The sequence below is a fragment of the Entelurus aequoreus genome, linkage group LG08 (assembly GCF_033978785.1).
Source record: "Entelurus aequoreus isolate RoL-2023_Sb linkage group LG08, RoL_Eaeq_v1.1, whole genome shotgun sequence".
Classification (NCBI taxonomy): domain Eukaryota; kingdom Metazoa; phylum Chordata; class Actinopteri; order Syngnathiformes; family Syngnathidae; genus Entelurus; species Entelurus aequoreus.
Window position 1 is genome coordinate 24,720,374 of NC_084738.1, and position 18,563 is coordinate 24,738,936.

General features: G+C 37.0%; 1 protein-coding gene across 2 annotated transcripts in view; it reads left to right on the forward strand.

The window, feature by feature from the left end:
* Positions 1-18,563, forward strand: part of trrap (transformation/transcription domain-associated protein) — a 157,327-nt gene that overhangs the window by 102,604 nt on the left and 36,160 nt on the right. For both annotated transcript variants that reach the window (XM_062056086.1, XM_062056088.1), the window contains 6 exons: positions 2,353-2,544; positions 11,111-11,306; positions 12,291-12,409; positions 12,531-12,677; positions 15,955-16,055; positions 18,027-18,228. In XM_062056086.1, the coding sequence (XP_061912070.1) occupies positions 2,353-2,544; positions 11,111-11,306; positions 12,291-12,409; positions 12,531-12,677; positions 15,955-16,055; positions 18,027-18,228 (957 nt within the window). The remainder of the gene's footprint in view (positions 1-2,352; positions 2,545-11,110; positions 11,307-12,290; positions 12,410-12,530; positions 12,678-15,954; positions 16,056-18,026; positions 18,229-18,563) is intronic.

Here is an 18,563-nt window from a genome sequence, read left to right on the forward strand (position 1 = left end):
TTGAAGCTTTAATAGCTGCAAAAGGTGGACCGACATCATATTGAACCCTATTAGCTAGGAATGGGATGGCACTTTAAGTTTATATGTGAGTCAAGGAAGGTGGCCAAATACTTTTGGCAATATAGTGTTAGACAGACAGAACAAGACAGAGCAAAATACAAAACAAGATAGGAAACAGTTCCAATTTCATAGGGAAAAATGGCCGTGTGCAGTAATATTACTTTAGACAATATGTTTTAGTTGGATACATTTACAGTATCTTACTAAAGTGAGTACACATCATAGAATACAATTTTATTTGAATAAGGACGATACAGTTCCAAAACAATTGATGCAACAGATGTATCACTAGCTGGGCTTTTAAATAAAATAAATAAAAAAACGTATACATAAGTTAATAACAAACCATACAATCAATCAATATAATAAAATATCACACAGTGAAATAGAATACAAAGTACAGAGTAAGACCTTTAAAAAAACAAACAATTACAAGTTAATGTGCACAGCTTTGTTATTTCATCAACCTTTTTTAATCCAGTAGGTTATATCTTCTCAGGTTTATAATAATATAAAAAGGACATTTCTACTAACTTTGGAGTTGTTAAAATACGTCCAAAGGGGAGGAGAAGCCATGCTAACCGCTAATTAATGAAACAACAAAAGAATACATGCTTTCTACACTTCAACAGCAGTCCAACTGGAACCACATTACAGCAGAGAGTAACCAGAAGAGGCAATTAGCAAGTAGATTATTACATCGGAACAGAAGAATATTCACGCAGTGAGACATTGATATAAAAGGGTAGATACCAGGGTAGCGCGATATAAATTATACACATTTGGTCGACAATATAGATTTTGAAACTATCGTTATATAGCATGTTGATGACTCATTCTAGATGTGTCCCGCAAATTTGACTGCAACAAGCGAACAAACCCGTCCTCAACACACTGTGCTAGCGGCTAACGTCCCTCCACACTACAGTGCAAAGTCAGCAATCCTCGCTTCTGTGGTGGCAAATAAACTAAGTAGGCTATCATTTTCACTAAAGGACAAGGAGTAGTTAAACATGCTATACTACACACTGTTGGAGAAAATGCTAACAATATCCTAACAATCAACTGCAAGATATAGGTCTAGAATGTAAGCAATGGTGGGCTGAAACGATATACATTTTTGACAGTAACGAGAAGGTAATTACCAAGTATCAGAATAGGTCTATATCACAGTGGTTAGATTGATATTTTTTATTACTTTCAAACAATTAAGTTGTTTTGTTATTGTTTACCATCTCAGGAAGTCCCTGGACACAGGAGGGATTTAAAGGTAAATAATCAAAGCCAGTAATAGGAAACAGTTTACATTTTTAATTGATATTGTAGACCCTGGGTTTTTTGTCTGATTGTAATTGTTATCAAAAATGTAATGATTCATTTATTTTGAAAAATTGAAGTATCCGCATTGGATTGGCTCATACTGCCCCTGTAACTACTACGTATTGGATTGTTACCTGAATTTGTAGTATCATAGAAAAATAATGTAAAGTATCCAAACAACAGAAAAATAAGTGCTTAGTACATTTTAACAGAAGTGTAGATACAACCATGTTACATTAGAAAGTTACCAACTCTACCAGTGAATAAACAAGTATATTAAATTTTGTCATTATTGTTTAAAAGACTGGATTGTTTAAAAGACTGGCATCACAAGTCCCCAGCAAGATAATTGTCTTGCTTGCAGTTAAGCATGGTGGTGTCTGCGTGGGGGTTTGGGGTTGTGCATGAGTGCTGTTGCCACTAGGGAACTGCGGTTAATGGGAACACCTGTCATAACCCATTGCCCGGGTCACGTCTGAGTTTGTTTAGTCGTATTCTTCCTATGTTTAAGTCTAGTTTTGTTCCAAGCGCCACTTGGCTCCTTTTGTTTACATTCTGTTGTTGGGAGCCTTGAACTCACAACTGTCTCTCATAATGATTAGCGTCCCCACCTGTTATAACGCTAATGATCTCCCTTATTTATATCCGTCTCTCCATTCTGTAAGTGTGGTTCCAATGTTCGCTCTATGCGACAATTAAGTTTTGTCTGATTAGCTGTATGCTAATACTGTGTATTGCCTGTCACTTGAGGTCGACTGTTGGCTTTTTTTATTTTTCTTATGCTATTGGTTGCACGTTCCTGCTACACTTCCTTGTGCACAATGTGACCACAACATGACACCACCAAAGTTTCTTTGTGCAAGCACTTTTCTTTTGGTGTTGTTATGGCATGATTATTAGTTTCCTGTATTGTTGATCATTAACTATTTAGTTATAAACGCATAAATTAATATATGCATATTACATTTCCAGGTAGAGTTGAGTTGCCCCAAAGAAATGGCTTGGAAGGTGAACATGCACCGGGGATACCTGGCCATCTGCCACCCAGAGGAGCAGCAGCTCAATTTCATCGAGAGGCTGGTGGAGATGGCATCCAGCCTCGCTATCCGGGAGTGGAGGAGGTTGCCTCATATCGTTTCGCACGTGCACACGCCGCTGCTGCAGGTATGGATTCCAAATAAGCCAGCAAGAGCCAGTTTGTTTATTGCCATGTACTGAAAGAGATGCATGTTGATGGACCATCAATCGCCCTGAGACATTGCGTTGTTAAGTAATGCTGATAACGGCCTCTATCGACACCACTCATTCCATTTTGTAAAATTGAGTTAGATGAATCAAAAAAGCTATAAGCCTCTTTAGTTCCTCCACAAAAGATTAAACATGGCTAGAGAAGAGAAGGCAGGGTGATGGATTTTAAGGATGCTGAAAGAATAAGGGGAAGAAGAGTTAGTTTAGAAAGGCTGTAATTACGTCCCTGCCATCAGATAGCGTTTGATTAAATACCTGCAGCCAAATTACATTTACATGATGAACGGCACAGTCCCAATGAAGGTTAGAAATGGGCCATCAGCTGATATTAGCTGATAATTGTGAATAATATTGTATTGCCTAATTTATTTTGTTTGGAGGTGGTTTATCCTTGTTTCATTATTTGTTTGTGTCTGGGTGTTGTGTGTGTATGTTCAGTCCAGTTATTATCTTCGCTGAGGGAAGACAAGCTATATACTGTATAAGCTTATATATATGAATATATGTGTATATATATATATATATATATATATATATATATATATATATATATATATATATATCAAATCCTATATATATATATATATATACATATATATGTATATATATGTATATGTATGTATATATATATATATATATATATATATATATATATATATATATATATATATACCTGTATGTATGTATGTATGTATATATATATATATATATATATATATATATATATATATATATATATATATATATATATATATATATATATATATATATGTATATATATATATATATATATATATATATATATATATATATATATATATATATATATATATATACCTGTATATATATGTATATGTATGTGGAGGAGCAGCGGCTTTACTTTGAGCTCCCCCCGGATGGCAGAGCTTCTCACCCTATCTCTAAGGGAGAGCCCCGCCACCCGCCGGAGGAAACTCATTTCGGCCGCTTGTACCCGTGATCTTGTCCTTTCGGTCATAACCCAAAGCTCATGACCATAGGTTAGGGTTATATATGTGTGTGTGTGTGTCTATATATGTATATATATATATATATATATATATATATATATATATATATATATATATATATATATATATATATATATATATATATATATATATATATATATATATATATATATATATATATATATGTAATATATACAAACCCCGTTTCCATATGAGTTGGGAAATTGTGTTAGATGTAAATATAAACAGAATACAATAATTTGCAATTCCTTTTCAACCCATATTCAATTGAATGCACTACACAGACAAGATATTTGATGTTCAAACTCATAAACTTTATTTTTTTTTTGCAAATAATAATTAACTTAGAATTTCATGGCTGCAACACGTGCCAAATAGTTGAGAAAGGGCATGTTCACCATTGTGTTGCATCACCTTTTCTTTTAACAACACTCAATAAACGATTGGGAACTGAGGAAACTAATTGTTGAAGCTTTGAAAGTGGAATTCTTTCCCATTCTTGTTTTATGTAGAGCTTCAGTCGTTCAACAGTCCGGGGTCTCCGCTGTCGTATTTTACGAATCAGAATGCGCCACACATTTTCGATGGGAGACAGGTCTGTATTGCAGGCGGGCCAGGAAAGTACCTGCACTCTTTTTTTACGAAGCCACGCTGTTGTAACACATGCTGAATGTGGCTTGGCATTGTCTTGCTGAAATAAGCAGGGGCGTCCATGAAAAAGACGACGCTTAGATGGCAGCATATGTTGTTCCAAAACCTGTATGTACCTTTCAGCATTAATAGTGCCTTCACAGATGTGTAAGTTACCCATGCCTTGGGCACTAATGCACCCCCATACCATCACAGATGCTGGCTTTTGAACTTTGCGTCGATAACAGTCTGGATGGTTCGCTTACCCTTTGGTCCGGATGACACGATGTCGAATATTTCCAAAAACAATTTGAAATGTGGACTCGGCAGACCACAGAACACTTTTCCCCTTTGCATGAGTCCATCTTAGATTAGGCTCGGGCCCAGAGAAGCCGGCGGCGTTTCTGGATGTTGTTGATAAATGGCTTTCGCTTTGCATAGTAGAGCTTTAACTTGCACTTACAGATGTAGCGACAAACTGTATTTAGTGACAGTGGTTTTCTGAAGTGTTCCTGAGCCCATGTGGTCATATCCTTTAGAGATTGATGTCGGTTTTGACACGGTGCCGTCTGAGGGATCGAAGGTCACGGTCATTCAATGTTGGTTTCCAGCCATGCCGCTTACGTGGAGTGATTTCTCCAGATTCTCTGAACCTTTTGATGATATTATGGACCGTAGGTGTTGAAATCCCTAAATTTCTTGCAATTGCACTTTGAGAAACGTTGTTCTTAAACTGTTTGACTATTTGCTCACGCAGTTGTGGACAAAGGGGTGTACCTCGCCCCATCCTTTCTTGTGAAAGACTGAGCATTTTTTGGGAAGCTGTTTTTATACCCAATCATGGCACCCACCTGTTCCCAATTAGCCTGCACACCTGTGGGATGTTCCAAATAAGTGTTTGATGAGCATTCCTCAACTTTGTCAGTATTTATTGCCACCTTTCCCAACTTCTTTGTCACGTGTTGCTGGCATCAAATTCTAAAGTTAATGATTATTTGCACAATTTTTTTTTTTTTTTATCAGTTTGAACATCAAATATGTTGTCTTTGTAGCATATTCAACTGAATATGGGTTGAAAATGATTTGCAAATCATTGTAGTCCGTTTATATTTACATCTAACACAATTTCCCAACTCATATGGAAACAGGGTTTGTATATATGTATGTATGCATGAATGTGTATATATATATGTATGAATGTATATATACATATGGATGAATGTATATATACATATGTATGAATATGTATATATATGTACAAACCCCGTTTCCATATGAGTTGGGAAATTGTGTGAGATGTAAATATAAACGGAATACAATGATTTGCAAATCCTTTTCAACCCATATTCAGTTGAATGCACTACAAAGACAAGATATTTGATGTTCAAACTCATAAACTTAATTTTTTTTTTTCCAAATAATAATTAAGTTAGAATTTCATGGCTGCAACACGTGCCAAAGTAGTTGGGAAAGGGCATGTTCACCACTGTGTTACATGGCCTTTCCTTTTAACAACACTCAGTAAACTTTTGGGAACTGAGGAGACACATTTTTAAGCTTTTCAGATGGAATTCTTTCCCATTCTTGCTTGATGTACAGCTTAAGTTGTTAAACAGTCCGGGGGTCTCCGTTGTGGTATTTTAGGCTTCATAATGCGCCACACATTTTCAATGGGAGACAGGTCTGGACTACAGGCAGGCCAGTCTAGTACCCGCACTCTTTTACTATGAAGCCACGTTTATGTAACACGTGGCTTGGCATTGTCTTGCTGAAATAAGCAGGGGCGTCCATGATAACGTTGCCTGGATGGCAACGTTTGTTGCTCCAAAACCTGTATGTACCTTTCAGCATTAATGGAGCCTTCACAGATGTGTAAGTTACCCATGTCTTGGGCACTAATACACCCCCATACCATCGCAGATGCTGGCTTTTCAACTTTGCGCCTATAACAATCCGGATGGTTCTTTTCCTCTTTGGTCCGGAGGACACGACGTCCACAGTTTCCAAAAACAATTTGAAATGTGGACCCGTCAGACCGCAGAACACTTTTCCACTTTGTATCAGTCCATTTTAGATGAGCTCAGGCCCAGCGAAGCCGACGGCGTTTCTGGGTGTTGTTGATAAACGGTTTTCGCCTTGCATAGGAGAGTTTTAACTTGCACTTACAGATGTAGCGACCAACTGTAATTACTGACAGTGGGTTTCTGAAGTGTTCCTGAGCCCATGTGGTGATATCCTTTACACACTGATGTCGCTTGTTGATGCAGTACAGCCTGAGGGATCGAAGGTCACGGGCTTAGCTGCTTACGTGCAGTAATTTCTCCAGATTCTCTGAACCCTTTGATGATATTACGGACCGTAGATGGTGAAATCCCTAAATTCCTTGCAATAGCTGGTTGAGAAAGGTTTTTCTTAAACTGTTCAACAATTTGCTCACGCATTTGTTGACAAAGTGGTGACCCTCGCCCCATCCTTGTTTGTGAATGACTGAGCATTTCATGGAATCTACTTTTATACCCAATCATGGCACTCACCTGTTCCCAATTTGCCTGTTCACCTGTGGGATGTTCCAAATAAGTGTTTGATGAGCATTCCTCAACTTTATCAGTATTTATTGCCACCTTTCACAACTTCTTTGTCATGTGTTGCTGGCATCAAATTCTAAGGTTAATGATTATTTGCACAAAAAAAAAATGTTTTATCAGTTTGAACATCAAATATGTTGTCTTTGTAGCATATTCAACTGAATATGGGTTGAAAATGATTTGCAAATCATTGTATTCCGTTTATATTTACATCTAACACAATTTCCCAACTCATATGGAAACGGGGTTTTTATGTATGAATATATATGTATATGTATGAATGTATATATATATATATATATATATATATATATATATATATATATATATATATATATATATATATATATATATATATATATATATATATATATACCGGTATATACATATATGTATGAATGTGTATATACTGTGTATAATTCATACATATATATACTGTGCCAATCAAATCCATTTCGTTTTTAGCATGACATAGTGGAATTGTCTTGATCGAATCCATCACCATGCCCCATTTGAGGTTCAATATGCACTCCTGTGTTTCCCACAGGATTGCACTTTGATCTATGGCGCTCGGTTGCAGGGGCATATAATGTATATGTATATAATTCATACATATATATACAGTATATATGTATTCATACATTCATATATATATATATATATATATATATATATATATATATATATATATATATATATATATATATATATATATATATATATATCCATCCCACTTTGGAGATATATTGTGTCAGAACGAGAAGCCCGGACTCTGCAGGTACAGAAGGTCTCAAAAATGAAGTTATCAAATCCTGCCTCCCAGGGATGTGTGACAATCAATGGATGATCAGCCACACCATCGATTGGGAGGACGGACGTTACTATTGATTGATGAGTAGTTAAAATGGATTGATTGATTATATGTTCACAAAGCAGCGTTGGGCCAATCAATAAGGCTTCTTTTCACAATGAGATGGAATACTCTACTTATCATTTTTAGTTTTTCCCTTTGAGCATGTAAGCGTTTGGATTTTGGGGGGAAAAATTGGAAATATACAACCCCCACCTCCGCACCCCATTCATTTTCCAATCATCTTTCACATTTTCAAAAACCACTGAATAGATTTTGTGCTTTTTGAGAGCTTTTCATTTGCCATTAAATGTGTTCTGCCACTTAGGGGGTACTCAGAATTAAATCACCTGCTTTATGGTTGGTCAGCTCACCAATTGGAAACATGTGTGTGTTAAGTAGGCACGTACAAATTAATTAATGTAATAATTTGTTAAGAATTATGCCGATTGTGTGGAATTGAGGCAAATGTATTTACAGTACATGTCTTTAACTAGCGGAGGCACTGTTGAATCATTTGCACCTACTAAATTAGTAATCCATCCGACAAAGACCGAAACATATGAAAACCGAAGCAATTTTTTAACTTAAGAAATATTGCAAATCCAATTAATCCACTCCAGACAACCGAAAATATGAACGCATAACACAGTTTATAGAAAGTAATTAGAGTTTTACATACAGAAAACAATGTGAATTAAAGCTGCGAGCAGTGTTGAAAGGGCCCTCGTCCTCCACCAGGCTCCGCCTGCTACGAATGGGTTCAAACAGGTACTTTATCCAGCACTTCAGGAGGTCATCACCATCATGTGTACCAATTATGATCAAGATCTACATTTGTGAAACCAAGTTATAAATAATGAAAGTTTTGTGGCAAACCATCAGATCAGTTTGGCGCCATGCCACGCCCACATCCTATGGCGTAGGAAAAGTTCCTCCGCAATTTATCATTGTCCATCTGTATTGTATGTGTCATTTGAACCACAACTCTTTTGGTCAAAGTTCTTAGGAGGAGCACGTTTTTGACCCCTATTTTTGGCCTAAAAAGGGCCTACAGAAACCAAGATGGCTGACTTCCTGTCTGTTTTCAAATGTGGGTTCTTGAGACTTTTATGTGTGCCTTGTCATGATAGACATTTCCTGCGATTTTCTTGTCAATAGGTGAATCTGGTGCTAGAGGCTATTTTTTTCTCATTTTCAAGAAGGGCGCTATTAGGTAAAATTTTTTATTTCGCGTTTGGTACCTCCAAGATATTACATTTTTTACCACACTGGACGTGTTTGGAAAAATTTGTGAAAATTGGTGAGTTGTACAAGTTTTACAAGAACTTTTATCACTGGAGGATGAGGAAAAGCTAAACATGCTTCACTTCACACCGTAGGACAGGGGCCGCCAACCTGGTGATCGTGATTGACCAGTCGATCTTTGGGACCCTACCGGTCGATCGCGAAAATATTAGGACAAAAATACGGTATTACTATGACATCAGTGACACCAGGAGAGTGAATAACAGTCCCGCAAACAGGCACATATTTTAACCCCTAAGCACGCCCACAAGCCTCGCCTCTGTCCTCAAATCCACCGTTCTCGACACCGGGAGCATCATCTTCCTGCTTGCGAGGACTTGCATTTTGGGGACGCATCATTAGAAAGGGGCCCACACTTTCTTTTTGGATGGATAGATGGATCTTTATTGTCAGTGCACAAGTACAACAAAATGTTGTTTTCAGCACAAACCTGTTCAAGATTCCAAATTGAAGTCTCAACTAAATAACACATCTGTCATTTCGACTGTATAGGAAAAGCCATTAATGCTTCATACATACAGTCGCGATCAAAGGTTTACATACACTTGTAAAGAACATAATGTCATGCCTGTCTTGAGTTTCCAATAATTTCTACAACTCTTATTTTTCTGTGATAGAGTGATTGGAGCACATACTTGTTGGTCACAAAAAACTTTCATGAAGTTTGGTTCTTTTATGAATTTATTATGGGTCTACTGAAAATGTGACCAAATGTGCTGGATCAAAAGTATACCTACAATAATGTTAATATTTGGTTACATGTCCCTTGGAAAGTTTCACTGCAATAAGGCGCTTTTGGTAGCCATCCACAAGCTTCTGGTTGAATTTTTGACCACTCCTCTTGACAAAATTGGTGCAGTTCAGCTAAATTTGTTGGTTTTCTGACATGGACTTGTTTCTTCAGCATTGTCCACACGCTTAAGTCAGGACTTTGGGAAGGCCATTCTAAAACCTTAATTCTAGCCTGATTTAGCCATTCCTTTATCACATTTGACGTGTGTTTGGGGTCATTGTCCTGTTGGAATACCCAACTGCACCCAAGACCCAACCTCCGGGCTGATGATTTTAGGTTGTCCTGAAGAATTTGGAGGTAATCTTCCTTTTTCATTGTCCCATTTAAAGCACCAGTTCCATTGGCAGTAAAACAGGCCCAGAGCATAATACTACCACCACCATGCTTGATGGTAAGCATGGTGTTCCTGAGATTAAAGGCCTCACCTTTTCTCCTCCAAACATATTGCTGGGTATTGTGGCCAAACAGCTCAATTTTTGTTTCATCTGACCACAGAACTTTCCTCCAGAAGGTCTTATCTTATATTTATTTTCATTTTTATTATATATATATATATATATATATATATATATATATATATATATATATATATATATATATATATATATATATATATATATATATATATATATATATATATACAGTATATATATATATACATATATATATATATATATATATATATATATATATATATATATATATATATATATATATATATATATATATATATACAGGATATATAATAGTTGACGAATTGGTAGATCTTACTTTGGTTTTTGGCTGAGACCAGGCATCTTTAGGGCTATATAAATAAACATTGATTGATTGATTGATTGATCTTGGGCTCGAAAAGGTTTGTGACCACTGATGTAGGAGGATACAATTAGCTGAACTAACCGCCAGGCTAGAGGTTTTGAAGGTAAAGAGAGGTGGGCGGATCGATACAAATTTCCAAAGTAAAAATACCAAGTATGGCACCAGTACATGGTTGATACTACAGTGTTTAATGTTTTTATTAGTACCACAATATAGTTTTGGCGTATTTGTTATTTACAAACTCAAGAAATGGCTTGCTCATTGTTTTTCTTTGCCAACAAACTTGTTGAGAGCAAATCAACAGTGCCTCTGCTTGTTGCCACCATGTACTTACTGCACTCCAATTTTAGTAGTGGTTATTATTATTAGATTGAATAATCACTAAGTTTTTCTAAAAAAAAAGTATTTTTTTAAATTTTTTTTATGCAGGTGCACCAACTTTCACAATTGTCTCAGTGCTGCTTTCAAATTCTCAACTTCTCCCCAGGCGGCGCAGCAGATCATAGAGCTGCAGGAAGCTGCCCAGATTAACGCAGGGCTGCAGCCAACTAACCTGGGCCGCAACACCAGCCTCCATGACATGAAGACGGTAGTGAAAACGTGGCGAAACCGTCTTCCTATTGTGTCTGATGACCTGTCCCATTGGAGCAGCATTTTCATGTGGCGCCAGCATCACTACCAAGGTAGAACACATAATGAATGCATCAAATGTTCAAACATGTAAAGTTGGTCCTTTGTGACATCCCAAATACCTCATAATGAGCACTGTGCCAATCAAATCCATTTCGTTTTTAGCATGACATAGTGGAATTGTCTTGATCAAATCCATCACCATGCCCCATTTGAGGTTCAATATGCACTCCTGTGTTTCCCACAGGATTGCACTTTGATCTATGGCGCTCGGTTGCAGGGGCATTCAAGATACTTAAGTTTTTTTTATAATCTGAAATACAAGTACAAGACCTTGTTATCAATCTGTCATCTAATGAAATAGGCTAAATGTCTGCATCTTATATGTACATAAAGTAAATATTATTATAACCAAAGGTAATTATGAATGCATATAATTCTTAAATCTTAAATCAGCATGTGCAGGTTAGCTATAATAGCTCATTTGTTTAGCTGTCAAATGCTGTTTACTAAATAACACATCTGTCATTTCAACTGTATAGGAAAAGCCATCAATGTTTCATATATAGCTCTTAAAGTGTATGAAAATTCACATCGACAAGTGACACAAATTAAAAGTTTTCCAAATAGGAGTCTCAGCCCAAACATGCACAATTATGGAATATTTCTTTTTTTAATAGTGATCCAAATGTATCAATCGGGAGCGTCCACAAATAAATGAATGTTTGGGAAACACTCTTAAATGTTGGCACATTTAAAAATCGAAGTCTACTATACAATACAGTACTGCAGTTGCAAATGAGAAGTGTAAGAAAACAAGATATAAAAACCGGCAAGCACAGTTATAATCTGTCACCTTTAAATGTTAAATTAAAAAAAAATTAAAGAATTAACATTTATTAACACATGAACACCCACAAAAGTATCAAAAATTGGTAACGTTGAGTACTGGTATCGATTCCCAGGTACTGGTAATTGGTACCATATCGATTCAAATGTGACAGCTTGCTTTCCATCCTAATTTTTCCTCTCTGTAGCCATAGTGACGGCATATGAGACCAACACGCAGCATGATCCAAATAACAACAACGCCATGTTGGGAGTTCACGCCTCAGCATCTGCTATCATTCAATATGGCAAGATAGGACGCAAACAGGTGAGTCATGAATACACTGAGAAGATAGTGCCACCTTTACAGCTGTTGCATCATTTCCAGTAAAAGCTAACGTAATAAAGGCATCTTTATATATTTACCATTTTCTTGCAACACAAAACAGGGCTTGGTGAACGTTGCTCTGGACATTCTAAGCCGTATCCACACCATCCCAACGGTGCCTATCGTTGACTGCTTCCAGAAAATCAGACAACAAGTTAAATGCTACTTACAGCTGGCTGGTGTCATGGGAAAGAATGAATGCATGCAGGTGAGAATTTGGAAACTGTGTGTTATACACACTTAAATAGAAGATGTACATAAACAGAGCTCAGGAAATAAACTCTTTGGTCTGTCTGAGGCAGGTCTCAAACGTGCAGAACTCTGCAAACAAGTCATACAAAATAAACTTGTTTTATTTGCATTACATTTTATGCCTCTATTACATTCTCTGCAACTCTCATTAAATGTTTTATTGGAACAATATATGGTAATTAGTGTGATCAAAACACAGCAACTGACCCACTCTAATTTAAATCATTCTAATTGAATTCCCTTTAGCCCTCGGTTGCCATTCAGCTGACAGATTTGATCACATTGTAAAATTACAGCTTGTCAAAACAACGGATATAAACTTGAACGCTGCAGCCATGTCAGTATAGAACAAGGGTCCCCAAACGTTTTGACTCGGGGGGTGCTACATTGGGTTAAAATATGTATTTATATATATGTATATGTATGTATATATGTATGTGTATATATACTGTATGTATAACCCACATTGGGTTAAAATAATATGTATTTATATGTATGTATGTGTATGTGTGTATATATATATCTATATATATATATATAGATATATATATAGATATATATATCTATATATATATATATATATATATATCTATATATATATATATGTGTGTGTGTATATATATATATATATATACATAAACATACATATACATACAGTATATATAAATACATATTATTATGTGTGTGTGTGTGTGTGTGTGTGTGTGTGTGTGTGTGTGTGTGTGTGTGTGTGTGTGTGTGTGTGTGTGTGTGTGTGTGTGTGTGTGTGTGTGTGTGTGTGTGTGTGTGTGTGTGTGTGTGTGTGTGTGTGTGTGTGTGTGTATTAGGGCTGGGCGATATGGCCAAAAAAATTACCACAATTCATTTTTTTTATGTCATCTGATCTCGATTAATATCACTTTTATTTTTATTTTTATTAAAGCGGATTGTCCCGTGAAGGATTATAGCGAGTACCGTTGCATCCCTACTGTTTACTACTGCAGTACCTTGTAACAGACTTTTCCACCATGTTTGATTGAGGTAATACAGTATATGCTAACAGCTGACAACTGTCATTTTGTTCATATCTATATTTGTGTTTAATAGAGGTACAGGTAACCCACGCTACAGTCCGTAACTGGTTCAAGGGCCAAGGTTTTACTTCTTTTTTGGTACGTTTTGGGGGTAAAGAGAGTAACTTTTTTGCCTTTCAAAATTTAGTTTTTTTTTCTTGTCATCACAAACATTCTGCAGTAAACAAAGTATAATTGGTGTAGTGAATACTATAAGACTTTTACTTCAAGTTAACATTTTAAAGCCAACACTTTCAAATGGTAAATTATTATTAGTTGGCAAGCAGCGACCCACATTGTGGAGTTTTTAAAACTCAAATTCTGTATCTTATATTGAATAAAATATACATTAAAGTGCAGTTTGAATTTGAGCACATAAAACAAGTTTAATGATCATTTCAGGAACATAAACAAAAAAGAAACAAACAAAAAGGACACAAAGTGTCTGCCTGCACAGTTTTTTTAATACATGTTATATAGTGTGTGAATGTGAGTGTGAATGTTGTCTGTCTATCTGTGTTGGCCCTGCGATGAGGTGGCGACTTGTCCAGGGTGTACCCCGCCTTCCGCCCGATTGTAGCTGAGATAGGCTCCAATAAGCGGTAGAAAATGGATGGATGGATGGATATCAGAGGAGTGGAATCGGACACATAAACAAAAAGTCTGATTAAAAATATTTAGATATAAAAATGCCTGTGTTGATTCTCCCTGTCGGGACCAATAAAGTCACATTGACGTTCTGAGTGCCTGCAAGTGTATATATGTGTGTGCGCATATATGTATATGTATATATATGGATATGTGTGTATATACAATATAGGGCTGGGCGATATGGACCAAAACTGATATTGTGGTATTTTCAGTCCGAATACCGGTATACGGTATATACCGGTATCTTTAAAAAAAAAAGTGCAAATTGCTTAGGGTTGTCTCAAGTTTTTCACGGCTCGATAACCAGTGTTGAGTACTTTTTTTTTGTAAATAGTAACGTAATATGTTGTTAATTCTTTTAAAGTAATTAGTTAGCCATTACTATGTCAAAGCATTTTCGTTCATTTTGTTCATTAACGTTAGGTTTATATCCTCACACATGTGCGGGGGATAGTTGGAGCTCCGACCCGCTCATTTGTTATTGTTTACAAACTCAAGAAATTGCTTGCACATTGTTTTTATATATGCCACAATAATATCGTACTGTGGCCTTAATACTGTGTTAATGTTGTACCGTGAGATTTTTATATTGTTACATCCCTACTAAGTAAATATGTATGTATTAAGGGTGTCAAAAAAAATAGATTTTCGAATGAATCGCGATTCTTATTTGTCACGATTCTTAATCGATTCAAAAATAGAAGATGTAGGATTTATAATATTATCAGAAACGATCAGAGACACATCAGTTTGTTAAAGCATTAATTACAACAAGCTTTAGTTAACGGACTGAACAACACATAGACATCCCCATCACTACAATATGAAATATAAACAATAAAACATTGAATATTAACAGTATGTGAACCACTCCTACCTTGTTTATGTCCCTGATGACCTCATTAAAGTTTTGTTATAGAAATATCAAGCAGCTAAAATGCTGTTTCGATGTTGTCTTCTAATATTAACATGAGGACCTGCCACAGGCCGGATTGTAAAAGCTGGCGGGCCTGCAGACCGTAGTTTGGGGACCCTTGTTAAATTATTTAAATACTTGTCTGCGAGCCGATGCTTCTCAGCCATAACTTTGATTATGAAGAGTCGTAATTGCAAAAAAGTGTTTGAAGTAGCTTTTGGTGAAGTGTTACAGCCCCAAGTTCTGGTGTAAACATATCTCAGGGGCTTACACTTAAGCTCACTGAGAGCTCTGATTAATAGAAAAGGTTCAGCACACCACATGCCATTAAAAGTGCCAAAAAACACCCTCTCTCTTTCCCTCCTCCTTCAAATCTTCTCTGACTTGCACTTTCTCTTCCTCTCTCTCTGGCTACACATCGTTTGTCACAGCAGTACATTGGGGACAACTAATCAGAGGCTCGCCGTAATGGAATTTTAGGTCCCTTAACGCTTCTCTTACATCTTAATGATCACCTGTGATGATGGCAGCATCCAACACAGATTGTCATCTTCTTTGCGACGTCTTCCCTTTATGTGATGTCAGTTTTTTTCCCTTCTGTCATTGTCCGTTAGGGTCTGGAGGTGATCGAGTCCACCAACTTGAAGTACTTTACCAAGGAGATGACGGCCGAGTTCTACGCCCTCAAGGGCATGTTCCTGGCTCAGATCAACAAGTATGGATGCTACTTGCCTACTTTGTATTGTTACTTTGCATTGTCTTTTGGACTGTTAGAAATTAATCAAACCACCACACACACACACACGCACACACACACACACACACACACACACACACACAAACACACACTGAGCGGGACAACACAAGAAGTTAACCGCTAAAGCTTCAATTGAATGTAGGAGTGGTTGAGACAGATGTTGGTGCTATAGATGCCACGTATAGTATCATTATATAAAGGATTTTAAAGTAATTAGATTGCTATTTTTTTTTTTATTATTCCAAAATCATTTTTGGTCGTTTTTGTTAGTGTTCACAAACTCAGGGACTAAGTCTTTGGATCCAGGAAGGCTTTGAGGGCAAAACCCAAATTATTTATATGAGAGCCAATTATTTAAATGAGAGCCAATAGTAGTTTTTATTTTGTTCACTTATTGTGCACTACCCACTTAAAAAAATATGTGTTTTCAAAGGATGTTGAGAGGTTTTCAAGTGCAACTGTACGTTGGTCCCTGACAGTTGCAGGTGCAAGTGTATAGTGTGAGCTGCAAGGCTGGCCTGGGGCCCATCATGGCTATCCTCAGTGCTCCATATCCCAACTACCCTCAGCTTCCCTTTTTCCCAACCCCGTCATCTTTGACGTGACATGCTATCCTTGGGGGGTAAAAGACAAATTGAGGAAGCCTTATTAAATGTATACGCAGCTCAATAATTAACTGGAGGCAATTTGCAGGAATCTCTGTGATCAGCAGAACTTGCCTCTACCTCAGCAGGGTTTATTGCAATCATTAAGTTTCCTCTAACCGGGGGAGAATTAACAGCAAGAGTGGTGGTTATGGGTTGAGAGAGCTCTATGTACTTGTGTGTGTGTGTGCAGCCATGTGTGCCAAAGATTTTGGGATCGTTCAATTTAACGGGTGTCAAAGATTTGACAAGCTGTTGGGTGCCGTGGCTCCTGCTGTGTTAGCTGGTAGAAGCATTTAATATACTTTAGTACTAGCAAAGTGACAGTGGCAACCCCATTAAGCATTACCAAAAAGTCTTTGGCTCTGACTCCCATAGCAATCAAGCCCCCATTTCTTAATCACATGCCAAACCGCCTTTCATAATAACATTCCTAAATTGATTGGCTTGGGAGACATTTGCTGTAGTAAGGAAGCACTCCTAACATGCACATCAACGAGACTTTTTCATTGACAGGCCTGTCTGCTTGTTTTGACTGCTGAATGGCACGTCTCAAATAGTATGTCTTATTACCGGTAATCAATTGTTGAAAAGTGTAAAAATAATTCAGGCCATGTGCCAAAGAGTGATTAAAAAACTGCTTGGTGTGATGCAAAAAATAATTTCCCCTGCAGCATAAATTTTGCAGTCGGGTCTGCTGCCACTTCTTACCTATCACCCCCTTAAGCGCGTTATTGAATTTTTAGGATTGGAAAGTGTGACTACTAGATTGTAGAAAAAGATTAGAAAATAATCCCAAGAATTCTCAATGTTATCAACCTGCAGATTTCTCAAAGCTCAAGCAATGCTCTTCATGGTTAACGTGTTTATACTCTGATAGATATTGCCCTTACAATCAGGTGTTTGCCTTACGAGGCCTCAATCATTTCAGAAATAAATAGCCAGATTCTGAGCTTCTATATCGGCCAGCGTTAAATACATTGGTCTTTGCCGGGTGACATTGTTAAGTTGAACTTGTTTTGTATTATAGCAAGCTGGGTGACCATGATTACAGACTGGGCTAAATGTTTACTTAATGCTGCCATAGCAAATACAGCAAAAAAAATGGTTCGGGACTTCAGATCAATGCAGTGATGCTCAATTTTCAATATATGTTCTCTTGTATTCTGGGTCAAGAGCTTTTTTAAATTTATTATTCTTCATTCTTCAAGCCCTTATATGAAAACTTCAACCTCAGTCTTTTCCTGGCTTCTGCTAACTAAACACCTCCACCTTGTTTTTGCAGGTCAGAAGAAGCCAATAAAGCCTTTTCAGCCGCAGTGCAGATGCACGATGTCTTGGTGAAGGCCTGGGCGATGTGGGGTGACTACTTGGAGAACATCTTTGTGAAGGATCGCCAGCTCCACCTCGGAGTCTCTGCTATTACCTGTTACCTTCACGCTTGCCGCCACCAAAACGAGAGCAAGTCCCGCAAGTACCTCGCAAAGGTGAGAAAATGATGCAGAAATATTTTAAAAGAATAGAGTTGTGGATGTCTACATTGTTTTGGTGCCACATTTCCAGACAGGTCAGGCCCAGGGGGGGCAGACTTCTCCCTTCTCTATTAGTCTTATTTGCCATAAATTCAAAGCCGTTAAGGTTTGAGAGTAAAAAAGTATTATTTCCAAACAGCATGGAACCATTTGTTTACAAAGGAGAACCAATGTCCTCAATAGGAAACATTGGATTTTGGTCTTTTTTTTGTCAGAGTTACAGGAGCACTCTGCTGTTTCTAAGGACCTTCTACAAAACAGCTAGTCAAATATCATCTCTATGACATTAC